Here is a 24,518-nt window from a genome sequence, read left to right as displayed (position 1 = left end):
AGTGTGTCTTGGGGGGGCCTGAAGTATTAGCTGAGACCTCAAGAAAGATTATATTAGAGTGTGGATTCTTGCTGTCACCAAAAATGTTAGAGATGAAGAAAGTGAGAGCAGGGAAATGGGAATGCCCTTTATATTCTTTTCCCTCCACCTTTGCAAGACTGCAGTGAAAATTCTTGTGACAAAGAAAAACCACTTGACTCCCCTGCCACCACTTGAATCCTCCACTGCTTCCCTGTGCTGGATTCCTGAAGCTGCAAGCAGGGAAAGGCAGGGCTTCTTGGAGCAGTCCTGTGAATTTACTGCTCTTTGGAGTGAAAATGACTCCTGCCATTTTCAGGGGATCTCCTAGTTCCAGGGCAAGGATGCTGGTCAGAGCTGCTACAACAGTTGCTATTTAATGATTTTCTTGATCATAACTGACTTCCACCTGCCTTTACTATCATAGAATCAATAAGATTGGAAAAGACCTCGAAGATCACCAAGTCCAACCTGTCACCCAACACCTCATGACTACTAAACCATGGCACCAAGTGCCATGTCCAATCCCCTCTTGAACACCTCCACGGACAGTGACTCCACCACCTCCCTGGGCAGCACATTCCAATGGCCAATAGCTCTTTCTGTGAAGAATTTTCTCTCCACCTCAAGCCTAAACCTCCCCTGGTGCAGTTTGAGACTGTGTCCTCTTGTTCTGGTGCTGGTTGCCTGGGAGAAGAGACCAAACCCACCTGGCTACAACTTCCTTTCAGGTAGTTGTAGAGAGCAATAAGGTCTCCCCTGAGCCTCCTCTTCTCCAGGCTAAGCAACCCCAGCTCCCTCAGCCTCTCCTCATAGGGCTGTGCTCCAGGCCTCTCCCCAGCCTCATTGACCTTCTCTGGACACATTCAAGTGTCTCAATGTCCTTCCTAAACTGAGGTGCCCAGAACTGGGCACAGGACTCAAGGTGTGGCCTAACCAGTGCTGAGTACAGAGGCAGAATGACCTCCCTGCTCCTGCTGGCCACACTGTTCCTGATGCAGGCCAGGATGCCGTTGGCCTTCTTGGCCACCTGGGCACACTGCTGGCTCATGTTTAGGCAGCTGTCAATCAGCACCCCCAGGTCCCTTTCTGTTTGGCTGCTCTCCAGCCGCTCTGACCCCAGCCTGTAGCACTGCATGGGGTTGTTGTGGCCAAAGCATGGCACCCAGCACTTGGACTTGTTGAATGCCATCCTGTTGGACTCTGCCCATCTGTCCAGCCTGTCAAGTTCCCTCTGCAGAGCCCTTCAACCCTCTAACAGATCGCCGGCTGCTCCCAACTTGGTGTCATCTGCAAATATACTGGTGGACTCAATCCCCCTATGAGAAACAGTGACTGCCCTCAGTCCCTTACTGTGCCAGTTGTACCAATTTGATTTTCAAAATGGGAGGCAAGTTAGACCTAATCCCATGTAGATGGTTGCTTTGATCCTTTGTGCTTTGATCTCATTAACCAGCATGTGAACTAAAGGGAAGCACTGTCAAAAAAACCCCCAAAATCCCAACAACACAAAACCCCCAACAACAACCAAGAGTCAGTGCTGTGCTGGGGGTCACCAGCAGTTTCTGTGCAAAGAAGCTGAAACGAGAGAATGAGCATGTTTGCTTCATGTGATAACAGAGCTAAACACTCTGGTAGAGCTCTGCAAGTGGGAAGCTGTGAGAGGTTTGGAAAGCCATCACATGCCAGTGAAATAGGCAGGAGGAGTGGTTACAAAGCTCCTGCTGCCTTGGCTATTTTGGAACATGGAGAACTTTTCTCAGCTTGAAGCTCTGCAACTCCCTGGGGTTTGCTTGAGAAAGGAGGGGGATGGCATAGAGCAGGAGTGCCCGAAACCCTCTGTACTCTGTACCTGCAGGTAGTAACCTGCTCTCTTCTCTACCTGCTCTGCATCTCTCCAGCAGTTCTACCTCCAAGCAACCAGAGCCTTGGTGCAGCAACACGAGTTGTTCTTGAGCCAAGTCCTGAGCTTGCATAATAGCAAGGAGGGGGGGAATGGGGACTGAATAGCAAAGGCTGGGATGAAAATGAGATACCAACTGCCTCAGCTGAGCTCCACCCTTTGCAAGAATCTCAAAACAGGCACTATGTCTCCTGGCAACCCTGACACAAATCACAGAGTTTAACTTAAAAGATGTACATACAGTCCAAAGGATATATCCCATCACCAGGTGCGAACAACAGGGAAGTGATGCTTTTTCCTCTTCCTGGGAGATCTAGCATGGGTTTCTCTTGGTGTCAGGAAGCCAACAAGTTAAAGGTGAAAGAGCATCATGTTAGGATAGTCAAGAAGTGCCAAGAAGCAGTGTGTATTTGGTATGTTGTAAGTGTGCCCAGAAGTGCCCTGGTTATTGCTTCGGAACCAGATGTTAGACTTGGCCCTCCCTGCTAGGCTGGTTCTGGAAGCTGTGTCCAGTGCTGGAAGCTGTGTCCAGTACATGAAAACTGGGCTATTGTCCACCTGAACCTGGTTCTTCAGGTTAGCAGTCAAGAGCCAACAGAGCTGATACCAGCCACTTCCGTGCCTGTGGTGTCAGTTACTAGGCTTTTGCAACGTTGACCTAATGCTGCTTGATCTTGGCTTGTAACCGGGCTATGTTTCTCTGTGACAGAAGATGTAGATATATGAGAAAGCAAAACTGAGTTCTGTTGTGATTGCTTCTCCTTCCAGGAAAACTGTCTTTTCAGATCTCCTGACAGCTGATGCTCGTTAGCTCCTCTGAAGAAAGAGTTTAGTGCGTTTAAAGTGTTCTGTATTATGCTGAGATACAGACAAATTCGAGATGAATGCTCATCTTCCCTTAAAGCCAGAGCTGTCACAATGCTTGGAGCACAGCCCTATGAAGAGAGGCTGAGGGAGCTGGGGTTGTTTAGCCTGGAGAAGAGGAGGCTCAGGGGAGACCTTCTTGCTCTCTACAACTACCTGAAGGGAGGTTGTAGCCAGGTGGGGCTTGGTCTCTTGTCCCAGGCAACCAGCACCAGGACAAGAGGACACAGTCTCAAGCTGCACCAGGGGAAGTTTAGGCTTGAGGTGGAGAGAAAATTCTTCACAGAAGGAGCTATTGGCCATTGGAATGGGCTGCCCAGGGAGGTGGTGGAGTCACCATCACTGAAGGTGTTTAGGAAGAGACTTGATGGGGTGCTTAGTGCTATGGTTTAGTTGATTAGATGGTGTTGGGTGATAGGTTGGACTTGATCTCCGAGGTCTTTTCCAACCTGCTCTGGTCTGGTTTGGTCTATTCTATTCTATTCATACCACACAGGCGGAACTGGATTTTGCCAACCTGGCAACATCTGAGCTGTACCTGCTCTGAGAAGGGGCAGTGCTGGGGCACAGAGCCTACAGGAGCTCTTTACATTTAGGACTGGGACCTGCAGAAGGCTGCTCCTGGGTTGTGACACCACCAGCAGCTGTGGGGAGAAGCAGGATCCCCCTGTCCCTTCTTCCAGCATCCACCATCCTGACCTCATAGGGCTCCAAATAGGCAAGGTCGGCAGGAGGCTTTATAGCCTTTTAGCTGGCCCTGGCAGCCTGCTGCCCAAGGCAGCTGTGAGCTTTGCCTGTGCCTAGAGGAGCTGCAAACAATGACAGTCTGAGTGGGTGATTCTTTAACTGCATGCTTTTGAAGAAATGGGTTTGGATCTTTATGTCTCTTACACTGTTACAGAGCCGCAGCAAAGCTGAGGCTCGCCGAAGCATTCAGGGAGAAAAGCTGCTCCAGTTCCTCTGCCGCAGTGGGGGCTTTCGTCCTCTGCTCTGGAATGCAAAGGAGATCAACGTTGGGTCAGTGAACAATCAAGAGGCCTGCCCAGCCTTACCCCTGCATGTCTGTTCTCTCCAGGGAGATGACGGTGGGGACAGGGCTGGGACACAGACCTGCCTCAGTCTGGTTCTTTCTGAAGGTTAATTAGCTGAGAGCAGGGTGAGAGTTTAAATTGCATTACTTATTGGGTTGCTCCTTTGATGCCACTTTAATACTGACTGTACTACTTGCTCATGGTTAAACAATTAAAGCCCTGGGGCATCTCTCATGAGCTGTCATGTTCATCTGCTCCAGATGATTAGTTTGATGTATAGATCTTTGTCCATGGTCCCAAGCTGCTGAGGCAGTGAGGGAATGCTCTGGCTGTGCTTGCTGCTGGAAGCGGTGGTGTCAGCCAGTTGCTTGCAAGCAGGATATATTTTTCCTTTGGGATTTGATTTTAAAGGAAGACACTACTTCAGCTTTTGAAGCTTTTGTGGTGTGGTGGGAGCTGCTCCAGCAGAGAAGCCGGTGCAGACCTGAAGTGTAGAGCCAGATGATCCTGTGGAAGCCCAGCTGGGTTTGCAAATCTCTGCAGGGAGCTGCTTGCTCCCAGGAGGGTGCCTTCAGAGAGGGCCCCCATCTTCTCTGTTGGGCTGAGGAGATGAATTTGCTCAGCTCTTGATGGCAGATTGGTTATTCTGCAGGAATTTTATTGCAAACTTAACTTCCCTTTATCTCTGCCTTTAGAATAGAATAGAATAAACCAGGTTGGAAGAGACCTTCAAGATCATCGTGTCCAACCCATCAACCAATCCAACCCACCTAAACAGCTAACCCATGGCACCAAGCACCCCATCAAGTCTCCTCCTGAACACCTCCAATCTTGCCTTTCCCTCTGAATTGCTATGTGCCTGGGCTTTTAAAATATTTTCTCTCTCTCTCTCTTCTGTTTTTTTCCCTCTTCAATTTGTTTTTCATTGCTTGCTCTTCCCCTAGACCTGTGCATTTTCTTTCCTCTCCCCTTGGGCTTTGTTACATTCAGTGTTGTTTATGAGCAGAGAGGAAGCACACCTCGTATACATGGACTGTGTGTACACATCAGAAAAGGCAGGAGTTTATTGTTAGTATAACTGAACTATTAATACTCTAGTTCAGGAATCATTTTACTCTGCCACTGATTACTACAGAGAAACAAATGATATTAATAATGTATTAGAATGCTTCAATACAGAACAAGTCTCAGTAATTGTGCTAGTGCAGCAAAAACTCTTAAGACAGTTCTTCATTTCTGTGCAGTGTTCCTGGTGTTGTGCTTGTCTTGCTTCTCTGGATCTTAAAGTGAGTTGTTGGAAGGTAAAAGCACAAATCTTCAGCCTCTGTGGCCCTTTACTGTGACTGTCCCTGGATTCTTCCTCACTCCAGGGCCCATCTGGGTCATTTTTTGTGTTTGCTAACACACTTCCACAGCCTTCTTAGCTGGTCTGCAGCTCCCCAGTGCTTCTGAATTCACTATGTATGGTGTCTTTCCTGCATTGTTGGGTGTTATTTCTTTGTTTTCCCTCCTTCAACCTGTTTTGACCAGCTCCAGGTCTCTGTGTCTTTAACAGACCTTGGGTGAGTTGTTCACAGCCATGGAGTCCTTGCTGCCAAGCATGTGCCTCATCTCTTATCACTCTGTGGCTGTACTCCTCTGCACTGCATCCTGCATCTCCACTTCTCAAGGCCTCTGCTATCACACCATGCCTGCATTTCTCTCCAGTACATGATTGTGTTAGCTGTAAATATCTCAGTCTAGAAAAAATAACTGCTTGTTACTGTTATTTATATAAAACTCTGGCTGTGTCACACAGAGAGAAAAGGATGTGCAACAAATTAGCCATAGACACCTGGTCAGTTAGAGAAATTGCTGTCACAGCTCAAATAAGTAAAACAGAGCTACAGGCAGATCAAGGAAAGTTCAGAATGGGCAAGGCCAGGAGCTTTTCAGACTCAGCACAGAGCTTACAGCCTGTTGCAGTGAATGGCAAATCTGGGGGTGTCATCCAGATGCTGAAGGAAGAGGTTCTGGCTCTTGAGAGCTAGTGGAGGGGTGGAGCACAACTGGTGAGCAAGAGATCCCCAAAGCAGGTGTCTTGGCTGGCCTGTCAGGATGGAGGGTTGTTCTCTTCTACTTGTCCAGGTGCCTGTGACAGCTATAACTTTGGGAGGAGACCACAGCATATGGAGACAAGTCCTCTCTCAATAATTAGCACAGTATGCTGTGATTCTGTGACATCCATCCTGGAAAAAGTTGCACTCTCAGCCTTATGCAAAGCTCTTCAGGCTTTCAGCCATGTTCTGGCTGTTGTTCCATCCCTCTTGGTTGCATCTGGGACCAGCCAGGTTCTGCTTAAGGCTCCATTTTCTCCTGCTTCTCAGTCTCTCCTGTCTGACTGATGGGCACATTTTCTTGTGAACTGTCTCAGTGATCCTTTCATTCCTCCAACCTCCCTATCATCAGCTGCCCGTTGCTCCAGTCCCTGGGGCTGCTGCTCATTTGCAGTGTTCAGTGGGTGTTTGCCAGGAGTGCTGAAATACAACACAGCTCTGCTTCTCCTACCCTCAGCCTAGCTGATTTAATGCCTCATGTAGGTGTATTGCTGGTGTTGCTTCCCTGCCCCTGGGGAAGTGAGTGGTTTTGGAGAGAGGAATGTGGACTCTGTGCATGTGTGTTACAGTGTGGTCACATACAGTCAGCCAGGGGCCCTGTGTATACCTACACACACACCTGTATGTACACCTGCACACATGTAAGTGTGTGCACATGCATTTGGCATCAGTGCCTTGTGTCCTTTGAAGCTTGTCAGACAGTGTGTGTGCAGCTGCTGCTTTGCCTGGCCTTGCTGTTCCACCTACCTGTGCTGCAGGCTGGAGGAGAGATGGGGTGTTTCACAAGGCAGAGGAGATGGCCTGTTCCCAGTCTGCTGGGGCAGACTTTTATCCCTGTTTTCTCATCCATGAGGTTTGTTTTTTCCTTTCCTGGCCTTGGAGTGTTGCAGGGAATGAGGGTTTTTTGAAGGTGAAGTTCCTGCTGAATCAGTGGTGACTAGGCAGCCGTGAGCCATAGCTATTAACTGGAATCATTTTCATCTCCTCACAACTGTAGTAATTCCCAGTTGGTTAGCTGGTTTGAATTCTGTGGTTTTCCTCTGGGCCTGCTCCTCCCCTCTGCTTTCCCCACGCTCCCTCTTGCCCAAGTCTTTCACAATCTCTGTCTGGCACAATCTCTGCCTCCTCATCAAGCAGCTCTGTGCAGCCATCACTCTCCCAAGGGCACTATTGCTGTGTCTCTGGCTCCAGCATGGCTGCTGTGGAGTTGTGTGCAACTTTCCTGTAGGGAGTCAGGACCTGAGCTGTGTTTTGTCCCTGCATCCGTTTTGTGCAAAGCCTGGAGTCTGATTCTTTTTCTGATTCATCACTGCCTTATGTTTGCCCTGTGTCAGAAGAGTTGCTGGTTTAAAAACTCTTCCTTCTCCCTCTTCTGCTCTGCCCCTTTAAAAAGAGACCTTGAAATAACCTCGTGCTGGAGGTTTCTGTGCTGAGATGGAGTTTTCCATATATGATAGTTCCAGGGAGGCAAGGATATGTTGCAGTGAGATCAACTGGACTCACTAGAAATCACTGCAGCCAGTTCTTGTGAGCAAAGAGTGCCCTTGCACTGTGGCAGGAGGGCTTCTGCAGAGCTTCTCCTCTCTACCTGGTAAAGCCTAAACGTCAGTGGTGTCTATGAGTATGCAAGCCTGGAGAAGAGGAGGCTCAGGGGAGACCTTACTGCTCTCTACAAATACCTGAAGGGAGGTTGTAGCCAGGTGGGGCTTGGCCTCTTCTCCCAGGCAACCAGCACCAGAACAAGAGGACACAGTCTCAAGCTGCACCAGGGGAAGTTTAGGCTGGAGGTGAGGAGAAAGTTCTTCACAGAGAGAGTTGTTAGCCATTGGAATGTGCTGCCCAGGGAGTCACCATGCCTGGAGGTGTTCAAGAGGGGATTGGACGTGGCACTTGGTGCCATGGTTTAGTAGTCATGAGGTGTTGGGTGACAGGTTGGACTTGATGACCTTTGAGGTCTTTTCCAACCTTGTTGATTCTGTGATTGTAAGAGAGGTGTGGGCTGGTCAGTGTACAGTCACAATCTGTGCTCTTTATTGGATCTTTTCGTCCATTTATGGGTTGGGGTTTTTCAAGTCTTTTTGAAGTGCTTTGGGTGTCTGTGTGTCTGTCCCTGCCATCCACAGCCTGAGGCTGGATGTGTGGCTGGTTGTTTTAAAGACATAGTCTGGCAGGTGTAAAGTGGCTGTTGAGAGCTGCTGGTGGAAGCTAGTGTTTGCCCTGTGAAGGGCAGGAACTGCAGGGGAGCTTCCTGGGCCCTGTCCCCTCATTTGCAGCAGAGCCTGTATGTAGGCAGGCACAAACCACACCGGCAGCATCCCCATCAGGTCGTGGGGAGAGCAGTTGCCTGTTCTGGTTGTCATCAGATCACATAGGCACTGGTGGGGTTTTTGGGTGTGGGTAGGTGGGCATTTTGAGGTTCCCACATTTGGGGATGTAGTATTTATTCCCTTGCATGGTTTGCTCTTTTCCCTCAGTCCACTGAAGACTGGATGGGAAGGGAGCTGTTGCTGGTGTTATCCTACTTCAGCTGAGGAGAGTAATCAGAGCACTATCCAGTAGTTATGCAAAGCAAATGACACTGGGCAGAGACAGGGAGGCTGCTTGGTTCCTTCATCTTGTGTTCCCTCCTGCTGGACATGTCTGCCCTATCAGCCAACGAAATGTAGATGATGTGAATTCAGTAGCCTGAAATGGTGATGGTGGGGAAGCTGGTGGGGATTATCTCTACAAATCCTTCTTGCCAGTTCTACTCTGCCTTCTTATAAACTCTATTTACTGGGCTGCTCTCCCTCTTCTTGTGTGTGGGTGTCCACTGGCTTAGGATCTCTCAGAATGTCAAATTTCTAGGCTAGGAGAATAATCTGGGTAAGAGTCTAAAGTCTGCCCAGTTCATCCCTAGGCCTGGGCTTCTGGAGTCAAGTTTGGCCTGGTGTGGTTGTGTTTTCTTGGAGCAGAGCCTATTCTGTGGTGCCTTTGAGCTCCCACTCCTGGAGGTTCAGGGTGCCACAGCCTTTTTAAGAGAGCATGCTCCTGGTTGGCAATCAGAAATTCATCTGTGTTAGCCTAGCAACACATTAAACATATTATTTTTCACAGTGAGGTCCTCATTCAGCATTTGCAGCTTTCATTATCCTGTGCTGGTGTCTGAAGCATGAATGTATCATAGTATCAGTCTGGGTTGGAAGGGACCACAAGGAGCATCTAGTTCCAACTCCCCTGCCATGGGCAGGGACACCCCACACTAGATCAGGCTGGCCAGAGCCTCATCCAGCCTGGGCTTAAACACCTCCAGGGATGGGGCCCCAACCACCTCCCTGGACAACCCATTCCAGGGCTTCACCACTCTCATGGGGAAGAACTTCCTCCTCACATCCAGCCTGAATCTCCCCACCTCCAGCTTCATTCCATTCCCCCTAGTCCTATCACTACCTGAGATCCTGAGCAGTCCCTCCCCAGCCTTCCTGTAGGCCCCCTTCAGATACTGGAAGGCCACCATGAGGTCACCTCGGAGCCTTCTCTTGTCCAGACTGAACAGCCCCAACTCCTTCAGTCTGTCCCCATAGGAGAGGTGCTCCAGCCCTCTGATCATCCTTGTGGCCCTTCTCTGGACACCTTCCAGCACCTCCATATCCCTCTTGTAATAGAGGCTCCAGAACTCCAGGTGGGGTCTCACCAGGGCTGAGTAGAGGGGGAGGATCACCTCCCTTGCCCTGCTGGCCACACTTCTGATGCAGCCCAGGATCTGATTGGCTTTGCGGGCTGCAAGTGCACACTGAGAGCTCATGTTGAGCTTTTTGTCCACCAGCACCCCCAAGTCTCTCTCCTCAGGGCTGCTTTCCAGCCAGTCCCTGCCCAGCCTGGATTTGTGCCTGGGATTGCCTCGACCCAGATGCAGGACCCTGCACTTGCTCTTATTGAACCTCCTGAGGTTGGCTTGTGCCCACCTCTCCAGCCTGTCAAGGTCCCTCTGGATGGCCTCCCTTCCCTCCAGCCTGTCTGCTGCACCACACAGCTTGGTGTCATCAGCAAACTTGCTGAGGGTGCACTCAATGCCACTGTCCATGGCACCCACAAAGGTGTTGAACAAGCCTGGTCCCAGGACTGATCCCTGAGGGACTCCGCTTGTCCCTGGCCTCCACTGGGACATGGAGCCATGGACAGCCACTCTTTGGGTGCAGCCATCAAGCCAGTTCCTTATCCATCTGGTGGTCACCCCTCACACCCATGTGTCACCAGTTTGGAGACCAGGCTGTGGTGCGGGACAGTGTGGAAGGCTTTGCTCAGGCCCAGGTAAATGACATCAGGACCTGTAGCTGCACATCTCACTCTCGCCCTTCCAGTCGTCTTGGTTGTGCGGTGGTGCAGGAAGCTCCGAAGGCTTTTCTGCTCAGGCAGTGACACCCAAATCTTAACCTCTCAACAGATACATCTTTCTCCTCAGCATGCATGTCATTAATCAGGCTTGGATGAAAACACCTATTCAGTTACATAGGCAGCGTGCACATCCTCTCCGCTCGCCGTTAGCCTGCTCCCAGAACTGGCTGAGAGCTAAAGGAGCTTTCTGGCAGGAAGAGTTGCCACAGAGAAAATTAACACCAGCTTTTGTAGACACTGCTTCACTCTGAGCAAGCTTCCCTTGGCAACCAGTGCAGTGCAAGAAAAGATTTTTGTCCTGATCAATGTCTTTTTTTTATATTCTTTTTTCATACATTTAGTGTGTAGGAAGCCATTGTGCTCTCATTTGAACAGCTTTGGGGGGTCTGGGGGGGAGCAGAGAGCAGAGTATGAGCCACAAATTGAGAAATGGACTGACTTTAAGGGATGGGACTGCTTGCTCTTTTCATTTGTTCTTGCAGCAGCATGAAAGGGACAGACTGTGGGGGGAAATGAAAGCAAACGTTTGTGTTGATGTCTTAATGGAGGTCTCTTTCCTCCACACAACATCTCAGTTCAGGAAAGATGCTGAGTTACTGGAGTGTGTCCAGAGGGGGGCAACAAAGCTGGGGAGGGGCTTGGAGCCCAGGCCCTGTGAGGAGAGGCTGAGGGAGCTGGGGTTGCTTAGCCTGGAGAAGAGGAGGCTCAGGGGAGACCTCATTGCTGTCTACAACTACCTGAAGGGAGGTTGTAGCCAGGTGGGGGTTGGTCTCTTCTCCCAGGCAACCAGCACCAGAACAAGAGGACACAGTCTCAAGCTGTGCCAGGGTAGGTTTAGGCTGGAAGTTCTTCACAGAAAGAGTGATTTGCCATTGGACTGTGCTGCCCAGGGAGGTGGTGGAGTCACCATCACTGGAGGTGTTTAGGAAGAGACTGGATGGGGTGCTTGGTGCCCTGGTTTAGTTGATTAGATGGTGTTGGGTGGTAGGGTGGACTTGATGATCTCAAAGGCGTTTTCCAACCTGGTAAATTCTATTTTGTTCTATTCTAAACCAACTCCTGCACCATCACCATGGAGGACCCTTCAGCCCAGAATGAAGGAAAAGCAAGGGGGACAGCTGCTTTGCATAAATTCTTTCCAAACAGCTCACAGAGAAAGGCTGAGGACCCTTGCAGACCTCAACATCTGGATCATTGCTGGGGCCTCTTTTTAGGGAAGCAAGGAGACCCCACTGGAGGTGTTTAAGAAGAGACTGGATAAGGCACTTGGTACCAAGGTTTATTTGATTAGATAGTGTTGTGTGTTAGGTTGGACTTGATGATCTTGAAGGTCTTTTCCAACCTGTTCTGTTCTATTCTGTTCTATTCTATTCATTTATAGCATAGGGTGCATGCATTTAGGAGAGGAGGGCTTGACCTATGAGCTCTGCCTCTCACAAGATAGGGCAGTGCTGAGCTGATGGATAACTTGAAAGGAATGCTGCCACGGGCTTCCCATTTTCCCAAGCCCTCTGGAGGGGAGGTGTCCTGCAGAGGAAGGAAAGAGGAAAACTGATTTCTGCAGAAATCTGGCTTTTGTTAGCTTGTTGAGGAAGGAGGTGGCTGGGGGAAGGCAGCTGAAACTAGGGGAATGTACATGGAAACAAGAGAGCAATGAGAAGAGCAAAATGCCCAAGAATTAGGATTTTACTAAGAGCAGGAGAAGAAAAGGCAAAAGTGAAGGTGGGGTGTGTGTGTTTGTGGAGTGATCCACTGCTGCTTAGTGAGCCAGACACTTCACAGAATCATAGAATCAATAAGGTTGGAAAAGACCTCAAAGACCATCAAGTCCAACCTGTCACCCAACACCACATGACTACTAAACCATGGCATCGAGTGCCACGTCCAATCCCCTCTTGAACACCTCCAGGGACGGTGACTCCACCACCTCCCTGGGCAGCACATTCCAATGGCCAATAACTTGTTCTGTGAAGAACTTTCTCCTGACCTCAAGCCCAAACTTCCCCTGGCACAGCTTGAGACTGTGTCCTTTTGTTCTGGGGCTGGTTGCCTGGGAGAAGAGACCAACCCCCGCCTGGCTACAGCCTCCTTTCAGGCAGTTGTGGAGACATTTCTGGAACTCAAGCTCCTTTGAATCTGCATATATGGTGCACAGTTGTGCAACCATGGAAGTTTGGAGAGCTCTGTAAGGAACCTTTCACACTTTCTGGCTGTGGCTGGCCCAAGTGGGCTCCCTGATGAAGGCAGCTCAGGTTGTCTTCAAAAACCTCAGGCCATGCTGTGAGAGCTGATTCCCTCCTTCCTTTGTGTTTGAGGTTATCAGAATGTGCTACATGAAAGAGAACTGAGAGAGGTTCCACAGCCAAGCTGTTTTTAAAACCCTCCTGCACCATGAAGGTGTTCTTCAAGGTTGTGGAGTGGCATCACAGGCCTAGAAATAACACCTTTAACTATGTATGCCATTGCCAAGGGCCTCTGCAGACACCAGGGTGCAAACAAACAGGACACTCGATCTCAGCTGGCGATGGATGGTTTCTACAGCAGAAATCCATACAGGAGTCAATAGTTTCTATAAATATCTTGGAAATCAGAATGTGCTTGTGGATTATAAAGGTGCTGTGGTCATCAAGCCCTGCCTGCAGCTGCAGAGGAGGTAGGGTTTGTGCTGAAACAAGGGTGTTAACAAGGCTGACCTTCTAAGCAGCAAGTGTGCAGCAGGGTCAGTGTTTCTCTCCAAGTCCTGTGTGAGGTGCTTATAGTGCTAGTCTTGGTTCTCATATTGACACTAACATTTAAAAAGGTCTCTTCAGACAAAGGTCTCTTGAGAACTTGAATTTCTTTTGAAAGCTCCACTGTAGGAAAGGGTTGGAGTGGGTGGAAGAGGTGATGTGGCCATTACTGAAGTGTAGGTTCAAAGTACTTTGCTTGGTTTACATCCACAGTTGGAAGCCAGGAACAAAAAGATCATTGCTGTCTTCCCTTGCATCCTTTCCATCCCTCTGGCTGTAAAATACTAAATGCAGTCTTCTAGAGGATCAGGTAAAGGTGGAGGATGGATAGATGGGTGTATGCTCTTGTATGCAATTAATTCTCCATGGTAATTGTTTTAGTATTTTAACTGCTGGGAGATTAAAGCCAGCAGAAACAGGAGTAGATACTTCTGAGCCTCCTGAGGGCTTGGTAGCCTTACCAGACTTGGAGGTAGTGTGGAGGAGCAGGCAGGTCAGCAATCTGAACATTCAGTGTCCTCATTCCCTTTATTTTGCTAGACCAATTTCCTTTGCTAAAATGGAGCACATCCAGATTATTAATGAACTGTGAGCTACCTTGTATGGAGAGCTGCTGCAAGTTGTGCTGGGGAACAACTTTCTGGCTATGTGGAGGTGGATGAGCAGCTCTGGTGCCACAGTTAGCTGTGCTGTGAGTGTCTGAGCAGGCAATTGTGGCCACCCTGAACACTCAGAAGAAATCAGAGTGCTGTAAATGTGTAAATGGTTAATTTCTGCTCTTTAGCATGCAGTGGACTAGAAACCTTCCCAAGCATTTCAAGAGTGAGCTAGTTTTCAAAGCTGGATGCTTTCAGAACAGTATCTGTGTCCTGCTGTAAGACTGGTGGGTGGCTTGCCTTCTTCCTGAGTAAGGTGTCATTGGAGTTGGCTGGAGTCCTGGTTGACCCCTGTATATGGCAGACAAGAGAGGGATGGAAATCAGCATAGCAGTGGGGTAGCTCTTGTTGGGTAGCAGCTAATTTAAGAAACCAAGTTTGGAAGACTGGTTTATCATGGCCCAATGACTTTATTGGCATAACCAATTAGCAAGTTTCATAGTGTCATAGTATCAGTCAGGGTTGGAAGGGACCACAAGGATCATCTAGTTCCAACCCCCCTGCCATGGGCAGGGACACCCCACACTACATCAGCCTGGCCAGAGCCTCATCCAGCCTGGGCTTAAACACCTCCAGGGATGGGGCCCCAAGTTAAGTTAGTTATTAGCTTACAACTCAACGTGGCACTGTACAATCTTGTTTGACTCAGTCTGTGAGTTAAAAATTACCTTCTTGTAGCATAAATTGTGGCTTGCTGAGCAGTAAGAATATTGTCATTTATTCCCTGCACCCCCAGTAGAGTTTATCAATGATGGGGTCAAACTCAGTGAACTGAGCAAGGCAAAGTTAAAATATCCATGTTTGTCACAGCTGCTCTAGCACTAGAATAGAATAGAATAGACCAGACCAGGTTGGAAGAGACCTTCAAGATCATCGTGTCCAACCTAACATCCAACACCACCTAATCAACTAACCCATGGCACCAAGATCCCTATCAAGTCTCCTCCTGAACACCTCCAATGATGGTGACTCCACCACCTCCCCAGGCAGCCCATTCCAATGGGCAATCACTCTCTCTGTGTAGAACTTCTTCCTAACATCCAGCCTAAACCTCCCCTGGTGCTGCTTGAGACTGTGTCCTCTTGTTCGGGTACTGGTTGCCTGGGAGAAGAGACCAACCTCTGCCTGTCTACAACCTCCCTCCAGGTAGTTGTAGACAGCAAGAAGGTCTCCCCTGAGTCTCCTCCAGGCTAAGCAACCCCAGCTCCCTCAACTCGCCTCATAGGGCTTGTGTTCCAAACCCCTCCCCAGCTTTGTTGCCCTTCTCTGGACACATTCCAGCAAGTCAGTGTCCTTCCTAAACTGAAGCTGTGTTGTTGCTCTTGGAGTGGTTTGTTGGTTGGCCCTGTGTGAGTGCCGGGTGGCTTCTACCTTCACTGTGGGTTCTGGACTCAGCCAAGTGCTGGGAAGGGGAGAGGAAGCCTGCTGGTGGACAACCTGCTCCAAAGAGCAGCTATGCTGAATTCCTGATTTTAAGTGACCAAAGGCTCTCTTGTGTAAGTTAATGGCAAAGCCCTGGCCCTTAGTGGTTCCCTGTACTATTCTAGGAAGTGGTTTGTTTGCTTGCCTGGTTTGAAGACCATGGTTTGTATTTTGGATCTTTCCTGTGTTTTTTCAGCCTCTTGTTTGAAGTCTGTTTTTCTGCAGTTCCTCACAATAAAACAGAAATGTAGATTTAAGAGCTGCATAGGAAAGTCTGTACCAGGATTTTGTGTCTTTCCTTCATTCTTCCTGTTTTTTTGAAGCTTGTTTTGAGCACAATTCATCACTGTCACAACTCAGCAGGATTTTGGTCCATTAACCCTGTCCAGCTCCACATAATGGAGTTTTGCTTTGCTTTTCTGGCTAGCTGAAGGCTTGGGATTAGATCGATTTTCACATCTGCTAACTTCCTGTTTCATATCTCATGATTTGCAAGGCTTAACCTCCCCTGACTTGTTAATGGATCACAAGCCACCTGCTTCTTTACACTAATCCCTAAGAAATATGTAGCATAGCTTTGATTTAAAACTCTCTGTATTGGTTGCCCAGAGTAAAAAGTGCAGCAGGATCAATCCCAGTCGGAGCAAACTGGTTATTTACTTTCCCTACTCCTCCACAAGTTAACCTTTCCAACCACAGCTCTCTGCCTTAACTATCAAGAAAGTTTGGTGTTTTTATTGCCATGGCCTTCAGAGTAGGGCACGAGTGGAGAAGAGTAGGTGAAATGGCTTGGGTGGAGAGGAGTAGTCTAAAGAGGGAGAGACGTACCTTGTGAATGGTTGGTGCTTGGGAAGGTAAAGCTTTGGTACCATCTGATGGTGTCCTCTTTGAGCTGCTGGAGCATGGCATCTTCTGCCAAGCTGAGCTCAAGGTCTTGATGTGTCAGTGCTCCCTTTCTGCTCTCTTTTCCACTTCAAAATTTTCACTGCTCCTAGCAGGGTAGCCTGGTCAGGCCAAAGGAAATGTCAGCTGTCTGCCCTAGGAGAGGAGATACCAGAGGCATCACAGGCCCCTGTCAACCCTCAGCTGTGCCTGTAACACTGGTAGCCCTGCTAGCCCTGCCAGCTGCTGGGGATGTGGAGAAAAGCCTGTAAGACACAGCACTTGTCCTGTGCAGCACGGTGCTGGGGTGTGCTCAGCCCTGTGCATGAGTGTGCACTGCCTGTCTCGAAATGTGGCTGAGGTCTGTAGGTGGGTCTGCACTGGGCTTCTCTGATGCCTCAGATTTCACCTTTTTGCTTGGCTGCTTCAGGCCAACTTCTCTGCCCAGTGCATTTCTCCCCCTGACTGACATCTGTAGCCTGGCACACGTTGCAGGCAAGGTGACGTGAGTGAAGGCCCCAGCGTGGCAAAGGCTGCCGGCAGTGGAGCAGGAGACTCCCACAGTGCTCCCCTGGCACTGCAGCGAAGGAGGAGCTGGGACTCGCCAAGCCCTATAGGAGCAGAGGGACTGCTGAAAACCACAGTTGCTATTTCAGAGGTGAAGTGAGAGTTAGGGCACAAGGTCATCAGAGCAACTGCTGTTCTACCTCCTCTGACTCAACCGTTACACTTCTGGGAGGAGGCAGTAAGGGCTATGTGCTTTCTGTTACTGGTCCCTGCTGCTCTCTGCTGTGAGACAACTGCTGTTAAGTGAGGATTTAAAAATGGTGTGCAGGGGGAGGGGGGCTCCAGTACCTGAGACTGCCTGAGACTGGTCATGGTGGGCTGAGGCACCAAGGCAATGTGCTATGGGCAAGATGATTAGGGAAGTGGGGTCTCTCTTCCTTCCCTCCCCTTTCAGTCAGCAATTGCTTTGCTCCCAGTGGAGGTGACTATATTGCAGTGATAAAGCAGGAGTTTACTACTGCCTGCTTTTGCAGTTCATCTTGGAAGTCTCCTGAACAAGTTACTTATTCATATACATCCCTTGGGTCAATAGTTTTTGGCACCATGTGTCTCATTTCTCAATTGGCCAGCCACTTGTGCAGAATAGTTTCTGTCCTGCCTAGTGTTAGGACCAGGCACAGAAATTTGGCCCCTATGCCTCTCCTTCTTCCATTCCTCCAGACCTTTACTGAAGGATCCCCTCTTTCTTTCTTGCTGACTCTGTTGTAGACATGCTGGTTTGGTGCCCAGGACACAGGGTCACTTTCATGGCAGGGCACATAATCCATTAGGGCTGTTGTACAAACCTTCATGGTCACTTTTCTGTCCAGCTTGGGCAATTTGAGACTTATGGCTCCTGGATGCTAGAAAGGTAATTATTTATAGTACTACCACATGCTACTCCTCAATATGGAAGAGACTTTGATCCCCCTCTGGGCTGCTCTTTTTCTGTGTGATTTCTGGTTAACTCCAGCTCAGACTGAGAGATTAGGGGGTGAAACAGCTCTTTGGGGCTGTTTTTGCTGCTACTCTGCCAGGAAGCATACATATGGTGACAATCGACTCTTTTCTGTTCTGTTTCCTCCATCTAGGTGTGTTGTTGTGCTGTTCAACCCCAGAAAAAACAAGCAACACCATATTCTAAACAGTTCCAGGTGAGTGAAGCTTTACACTGGGCTTGCTTTTTCTGTGGGAGGTGAATTCAAGTGTTTTAATGGCTTGAGTGACGTGCAAGACCTGCCATTGCTCCAGGCTAAATCCCCTCAGTGAGAGCTGCCTTGGGGAGAGGCTGCCCGCTGGTTTGACTCCAGCTGCTTCTAGTGAGGTGCTACTGCTGCTGAGGTACCACCACTGAAACATTGTGGCCTCAGGAGGAGCTGCTAATAGGCATGGCATGGAGGAAATCTTACTTCATGGTGTCTGACTTTTTTGTCTTCACCTAAAACCCTAACCTCTGTATTGAGGCTGGGACTGGGACATGGTACTTCATCTGAATAAAGGCACAAGAGTGAGCTTTTGGAGCTTCCCTGGTGCTGTAGGCATGCTGCTTGAAACTCAGGCAGCAGGGAATCCCCACAGCAAGTGGTGGTAGATCTCTGGTAAAGCAAACCCATTGTGTCAGCCTCTTATGTGTAATTTTAGCCTCCTTCCAGTTTGTCTCAACCTACTCCCCCGTCATGACGTATTGAAATGAAATCACACGTTGGAAATGTTTCTTAGTGCCCTTTTCTCTGTTGTAGGAAGACAATTACAGCACTTGCTTTCTCTCCAGATGGAAAATATTTGGTTACAGGAGAGGTAAGTGTGAGAGGCCACTCCTTATCCATTGCCTTTGGAAGCAGAGCAGAGGGTGTTAGGAGAAACCAGCCAGCGAACTGCCCTGACAGACAAATGCATTTCAGTATTGCATCTCTGGGTGGACCTGCTGGGTTATGAGTGGCTCTGGGTGCTCCTGTTGGCAGATGGATTGTCTAGGGTGGCATCTATGGGTGGAAGGAAGAGTGAAAATAAGTGGAAGAGTACACAGCAGGGCTGTACTCTAGCATCAATGAAGAGTACTTGGGTGGTCCTTAACCTTGGTCTGAGTTTAGCATTGTCCCTTTAGGATTTCAGGAAGTAACTGAAGCCAGTAACAGTGCTGTGGAAAAAGTGAAAAGTGCATGTGGAGTGGAGCTTTAGGAACAGTGACAGAAGATGCTGGTGCCTGTGGTTTGGCATTGTGTGTCTGGCTGGGGGCGACAATAGCTTCCTCTCTCCAAACGTGCCCAAGGGGGACTGCGCTGCGTGTCTGCTCTGCCTTAGAAGTTCAAGACACAGGCTGTGTCATGAGGCTGGAAATGCTTGGTGCTGGAAATCCACACAAATGCTGACTGTGCACCATATGGTTGAGCTCAGTTTGTTCTTACGTTTGATTAATGGTTATTTACCACTAGCTTCTGTGCCTCTGTAAGACGCAGGGGTGGGAGCATGTGTGAAGCAGGTCCCCTTCTGAGCCTCAGCCACAGAGAAGTATGTCCCAGGCCTGTGTTGGAGCTGCCAGGGTGGAGGCTGTTCACTCCAGAGGTCTCATGGCAGCTGTCATGTTCACTGGGTGGTTCCCAAGCTGGACCTGAATCCTGCATGGATCAGGGATAGGATAGGATAGGATAGGATAGGATAGGATAGGATAGGATAGGATAGGATAGGATAGGATAGGATAGGATAGGATAGGATAGGATAGGATAGACTAGACTAGACTAGACTAGACCAGACCAGGTTGGAAGAGACCTTCAAGATCATCACGTCCAACCTATCATCCAACACCACCCAACCAACTGCCAACCCAACCATGGCACCAAGCACCCTATCAAGTCTCCTCCTGAACACCTCCAGGGATGGTGACTCCACCACCTCCCTGGGCAGCCCATTCCAATGGGCAATCACTCTCTCTGTGTAGAAACAAAGGGGGCTGGGGATGGAGGCTACCTTGACACAGAAAAAAGTGAGCACAATTTTTCCATCAGAGCATCAGGAATCATTGTTATTAACCCTTTAGTGAAAACATGAGGGTTTATAGCTGTCATTTGTTTTAATGTAACTCTGGACTTCTTAATGTAACAAACCCCCTTTATATAATAATAATAATAATCATGATATATATATTTGTCCCTGTTGTTAATTTCTGATGGCTGATGCCTTCTTTTTTCCCTTTTTATTTAGTTTCCCCCCACCCCCAATCTCTGATGCTGTGTTTATTTCATGTGGGAAAAGTGGTGAAAAATGAAGGGTGTAGTTTTCTTCCTAGCAGCTCAAAGTCTCCAGTTTGAAACTTCATTGGGATAAATGACAAATTGAGTTTTAAAAAGGAAATAACAAAAATAAAAAAGCCTTTCCAGTTATACTTGAAAGTTCTTTTTATTTTTGTTGGCCTTGTTGCTAAACATGTCTCCTCCTGCCCTGTTGTAAAACCATTCTGTCTTTGGGATCCTCCCACGTGCCTGACGTTTGAGTTATTACTTAGGCTAGCAGTGTCCCCTACCGGTGTCAGCAGCCTGGGCTTAGTTCACCCTCTGTCCCAGAGGGAAATACTTTCCAAGTTCACTTTGTCAAGCTCACTTTTAGCAGCCTCATGATAGCTCTGCCTAGTAACACTTCAGTTTGCTGCACGGTTGGCTTTTCAGGAAGGAGAGCAAGGAGGTTAGTCTGTGGCCACCAGATTATGAAATGTGTATTCTATGTTTCAAGTCCAGCAGAAAATGAATGTTTAACTTTTGTCTTTCTTTCTGTGCATGGAGCTATGGATTCCTCATCCCTGGTGATGTAAGAAGGACACTGAGACTCTTGAACGTGTCCAGAGAAGGGCAACGAGGCTGGGGAGAGGCCTTGAGCACAGCCCTATGAGGAGAGGCTGAGGGAGCTGGGATTGTTTAGCCTGGAGAAGGCTTAGGAGAGACCTTATTGATCTATACAACTACCTGAAAGGAGGTTGTAGCCAGGTGGTGGTTGGTCTCTACTCCCAGGCAGCCAGCACCAGAACAAGAGGACACAGTCTCAAGCTGCGCCAGGGGAAGTTTAAGCTGGAGGTCAGGAGAAAGTTCTTCCCAGAGAGAGTTGTTAGCCATTGGAATGTGCTGCCCAGGGAGATAGTGGAGTCACTGTCCCTGGAGGTGTTCAAGAAGGGATTAGATGTGGCACTCGGTGCCATGGTTTAGTAGTCATGAGGTGTGGGGTGACAGGTTGGACTTGATGGTCTTTGAGGTTTCTTCCAACTTTATTGATTCTATGATTTCACAGAGCTCACTTCTGATGAGCATTTCTTAAATGGTGGAGTATCACCATTTGCTAAGGTCTTGGGATGTATGCTAAGATGCTCAGAAATAGAGTTATGTATGTACACGACTACTTTGGAGAGCTGCTGATTCAGCTCATTGCCAGTCGTCTTGAGACCTGAGCTCTGCCTTGCTGGAGGAGGAACTGTTCCAACTGCAGTAAAATCTGACCACAGCATTTTTCTAGGCCACAAGCAGCTGCTTGGCAAAACTTTTGAACTGACAATTGAAACATGCACCACAATTCTGACTTTTGTAAAGCTTTGACTTCTCCTTGTGATCAGACTTGCCTCTCCCACACAATCAAGTGACTTACTTAAAACTGATCAGAAAAACTTCCATTTTGCCAGGTTGCCATGGATATGTTATCTTGCAAGCTACTGTTTTGACAGACTTCAATGAGCAATCTTGAACAGGCTTTTGAGTAGGATTTGCCCATCAAGCACATTTTGGGCCAGCATTTCAGCTCGTCTTTTGTGCCTTGTTTTATTTGGGTTTAATAACAAACAATTAAACAAAAGAATAGAATTGTCTGGCAGAAGGTGCTGAGTTGGCATTTCTGAAGTCTATGGCCCTCTGTTTCCCTGGAGAGCAAGAGTAAAACCAGACCCTCTGTTACCTTTTCCTCTGACACTTCCCTGCCCCTACTCTTTCAGGCAGCATGCATTTGGGTGTTAAACTTTGTGACAGAATGATCATAGAATCAATGAAGTTGGAAAAGACCTCAGAGATCATCAAGTCCAACCTGTCACCCAACACCTCATGACTAACTAAACAATGGCTTCAAGTCCCACATCCAATCCCCTCTTGAGCACCTCCAGGAATGGTAACTCTACTACCTCCCTGGGCAGCACATTCCAATGGCTAACAACTCTCTCAATGAAGAACTTTCTCCCCACCTCAAGCTTAAACTTCCCCTGGCACAGCTTGAGACTGTGTCTTCTTGTTCTGGTGCTGGTTGCCTGGGAGTAGAGACCAACCCCCACCTGTCTACAACCTCCCTTCAGGTAGTTGTAGAGAGCAATAAGGTCTCTCCTAATCCTCCTCCAGGCTAAACAACCCCAGCTCCCTCAGCCTCTCCTCACAGGGCTGTGCTCAAGGCCTCTCCCCAGCCTTGTTGCCCTTCTCTGGACACGTTCAAGAGTCTCAATATCCTTCTTAATTTGAGGGGCCCAGAACTGGACAAAGTACTCAATGATGCTGCTAAACACCCAAAGGCCTCCCTCAAATGGTGTTCAAATGGTGTGATATTTATCCCAAGTCATGTCATGTCCTTGCATTAGGAGCAAAGAATGTGATAGCCTTTTGGTTCACTGAATCCAGAGGTATGATCTGTTATAATCCTTTTTGTGAGCTGGCTCTGACTTCCCACTGCAAAGATCAGAAAGCATCAAAAGCAGCATTCTAGTCTCTGGCTGTTTTGTGAGTAGCATGAGGAAAGGATCAAAGCAGGGGGATGGTATGAATGTTTTCAGACACCTGTTGAAATGCTTGTACTGAGGCTGTCACTCTCAACATGGGCTTTAAATAATTGAAGGAACTTTTAAGCTTATTGTGAGTATGCTGTCTAGACACCTTTCTGCAAGCTCCCCCCCCACCCCCAACATTTAATGTGTGTGAGGATGTCACAGCTGACCTTGGGAATTATGTTTCCTGTTCTGTCTGGTTCTTGTCCTCTCCAGAGCGGGCACATGCCAGCAGTTCGAGTATGGGATGTGGCCGAGCGAACCCAGGTGGCTGAGCTCCAGGAGCACAAGTATGGTGTGGCCTGTGTGGCCTTCTCCCCCAGTTCCAAGTACATTGTTTCAGTGGGGTACCAGCATGACATGATTGTCAATGTGTGGTCATGGAAGGTAAGTTCTCCAGGAGGTTGGGTGGACCACAGGGTACAGCTAAATGAAAAAGAGTTGAGAGCCTGACTGCAAACCATTGCAGGTCCAGCTTTCTGCTTGTTAGAAGTTCTGTTGTTGTTTGTTGGTTTGACATTCTTAGACACAAACAAGTTTGTACATGAGAAAGGACCATGGTCCCTTAGGGAAGGTCTAAATAATTCCAGTGAAAGGATGTTCTTTATACTTGGAGATATGTGACAGCTTGCTGTCCCGTTGGAGCAGTCTGGTCTCTGAACCCTTGTCAAAGCCTTGTGCTTTTTAGAGGCCTCTTAAAAGACATTTGTGAGGTTGAGGAAGGAAACTCATGAACCAAGGATTTATTTTGTGCTGTAGTGGATGCTCTTGGTGTGTTTTGGTATTGTTGTGTCAGGGTTTGTGATAGTCTGATCTCATCCTTGATGACTGAGAAAAGGAGTGCAGGAACATCACAGCAGGTGAAAGCTGTAGAAGGTCACTGTCTGCTGTGGGTGGGGACAGCACTCTGGAAACAAATCCTGTGTCATACTCTAAAACAACATTTAAGTGTGTGCTGTTTGCATATATGAAAGAAAACATCTATTGTCTGTAGGCTTGGAGGATTTTGTATTAATAAGTGCTAAGCAGTTATTTAGCCCCTGCTACTTCTTCAGGTGAAAGAAATGTGATTTAAAAAACCCTTCAATGTCTCTGTTAGGTCTCACAAGGTCATGAAATCACAGAACAGTTTGGGTTGCAAGGAGCCCTAAAGATGATCTAATTCCATCCTCATGCCACAGGCAGGGACACCTTCCATTAGATCAGTTTGCTCAAAGCTCCATCCAGCCTGGCTTTGAACATTTCCATGGAGGGGGCATCCACATCTCCTCTGGGCAGCAGTGTCTGGCCACCCTCACAGTTAAGAATTTCTTCCTAATATCTACTCTAAATCCACCTTCTTTCACTTTTGTAACTGTTACCCCTCATCTTATCTCTGCACTCTCTGGTAAGGAGTCCTTCCTCATCTTTCCTGTAGACCCCCTTTAAGTACTTGGAAGGTGACTATAAGGTCTCCCTGGAGCCTTCTCATCTCTTGCACTTTTAAGCCTGTGCTCATTTAGTATGTTTCTCTCTTCATCACATTTCCTGTGCTGTCATTTAAGATCTCACTGTGAGTTCTCCTGCGTAAGCTGGTTTGACCTTGCTATTCTTTTGCATAGCTGAACTGTGTAGTGATAAAACAGAGGTGAATTTGAATGCTCAGCTTTTTGGTTCTTTCTTGCTGTACAAAGGAAAGCAGTGACTTGGAGATGGTCACAATGCATGGCATATATGAGCCAGTACAAGTAGCTTTCTTTTCCCTTGCTTATGTAGAGTTTTCTGTTCACTGGGATCCTGCTATTTATACTTACGTGCACAACGGCACGTAAGTGGGAGGTGAGGACCATCTCACCATTCTGCACTGAGACACACACTTTAAACATATATTCCACACTCTGGCTGTCAGGAGGTCCAGCTAGCCTTTGTTTTGCAGGCTGGTTACTAAAGCTAGGGAGACTTTACCTGACCAAAGTCATAGATGTGAAAACATATCTGAAGCACTTTCCTGCATTTTTAACCACAGCCATTCTTCTGTCCACCCTGCTGCCGCTTCGCTTTCCCTGGTTTTCCTGGCTGGGAGACTTAGTCATTTGACTGTGGTGGAAGAGAAATCCCCTGTTGTCTGTGGGGTCTCCTTGCTTCCCTAAAGAAAGGCCACAGCAATGATCCAGATGTTGAGGTCTGCAAGGGTCCTCAGCCTTTCTCTGTGAGCTGTTTGGAAAGAATTTATGCAAACGCCTGT

At 48.3% G+C, this 24,518-nt stretch overlaps 1 protein-coding gene across 4 annotated transcripts in view; it reads left to right on the top strand.

Annotated features, from left to right (window-relative positions):
* Positions 1-24,518, top strand: part of MAPKBP1 (mitogen-activated protein kinase binding protein 1) — a 124,391-nt gene that overhangs the window by 49,199 nt on the left and 50,674 nt on the right. For all 4 annotated transcript variants that reach the window (XM_068161397.1, XM_068161398.1, XM_068161399.1 and 1 more), the window contains exons 4-6: positions 17,613-17,675; positions 18,261-18,318; positions 22,511-22,681. In XM_068161397.1, coding sequence (XP_068017498.1) covers positions 17,613-17,675; positions 18,261-18,318; positions 22,511-22,681 — 292 coding nt within the window. The remainder of the gene's footprint in view (positions 1-17,612; positions 17,676-18,260; positions 18,319-22,510; positions 22,682-24,518) is intronic.

This window comes from Melanerpes formicivorus, unplaced genomic scaffold (assembly GCF_026170545.1).
Source record: "Melanerpes formicivorus ecotype bairdi unplaced genomic scaffold, bMelFor1.0.p_v2 SCAF_58, whole genome shotgun sequence".
NCBI classification, from domain to species: domain Eukaryota; kingdom Metazoa; phylum Chordata; class Aves; order Piciformes; family Picidae; genus Melanerpes; species Melanerpes formicivorus.
This window is presented reverse-complemented; position numbering and strand designations above follow the sequence as displayed.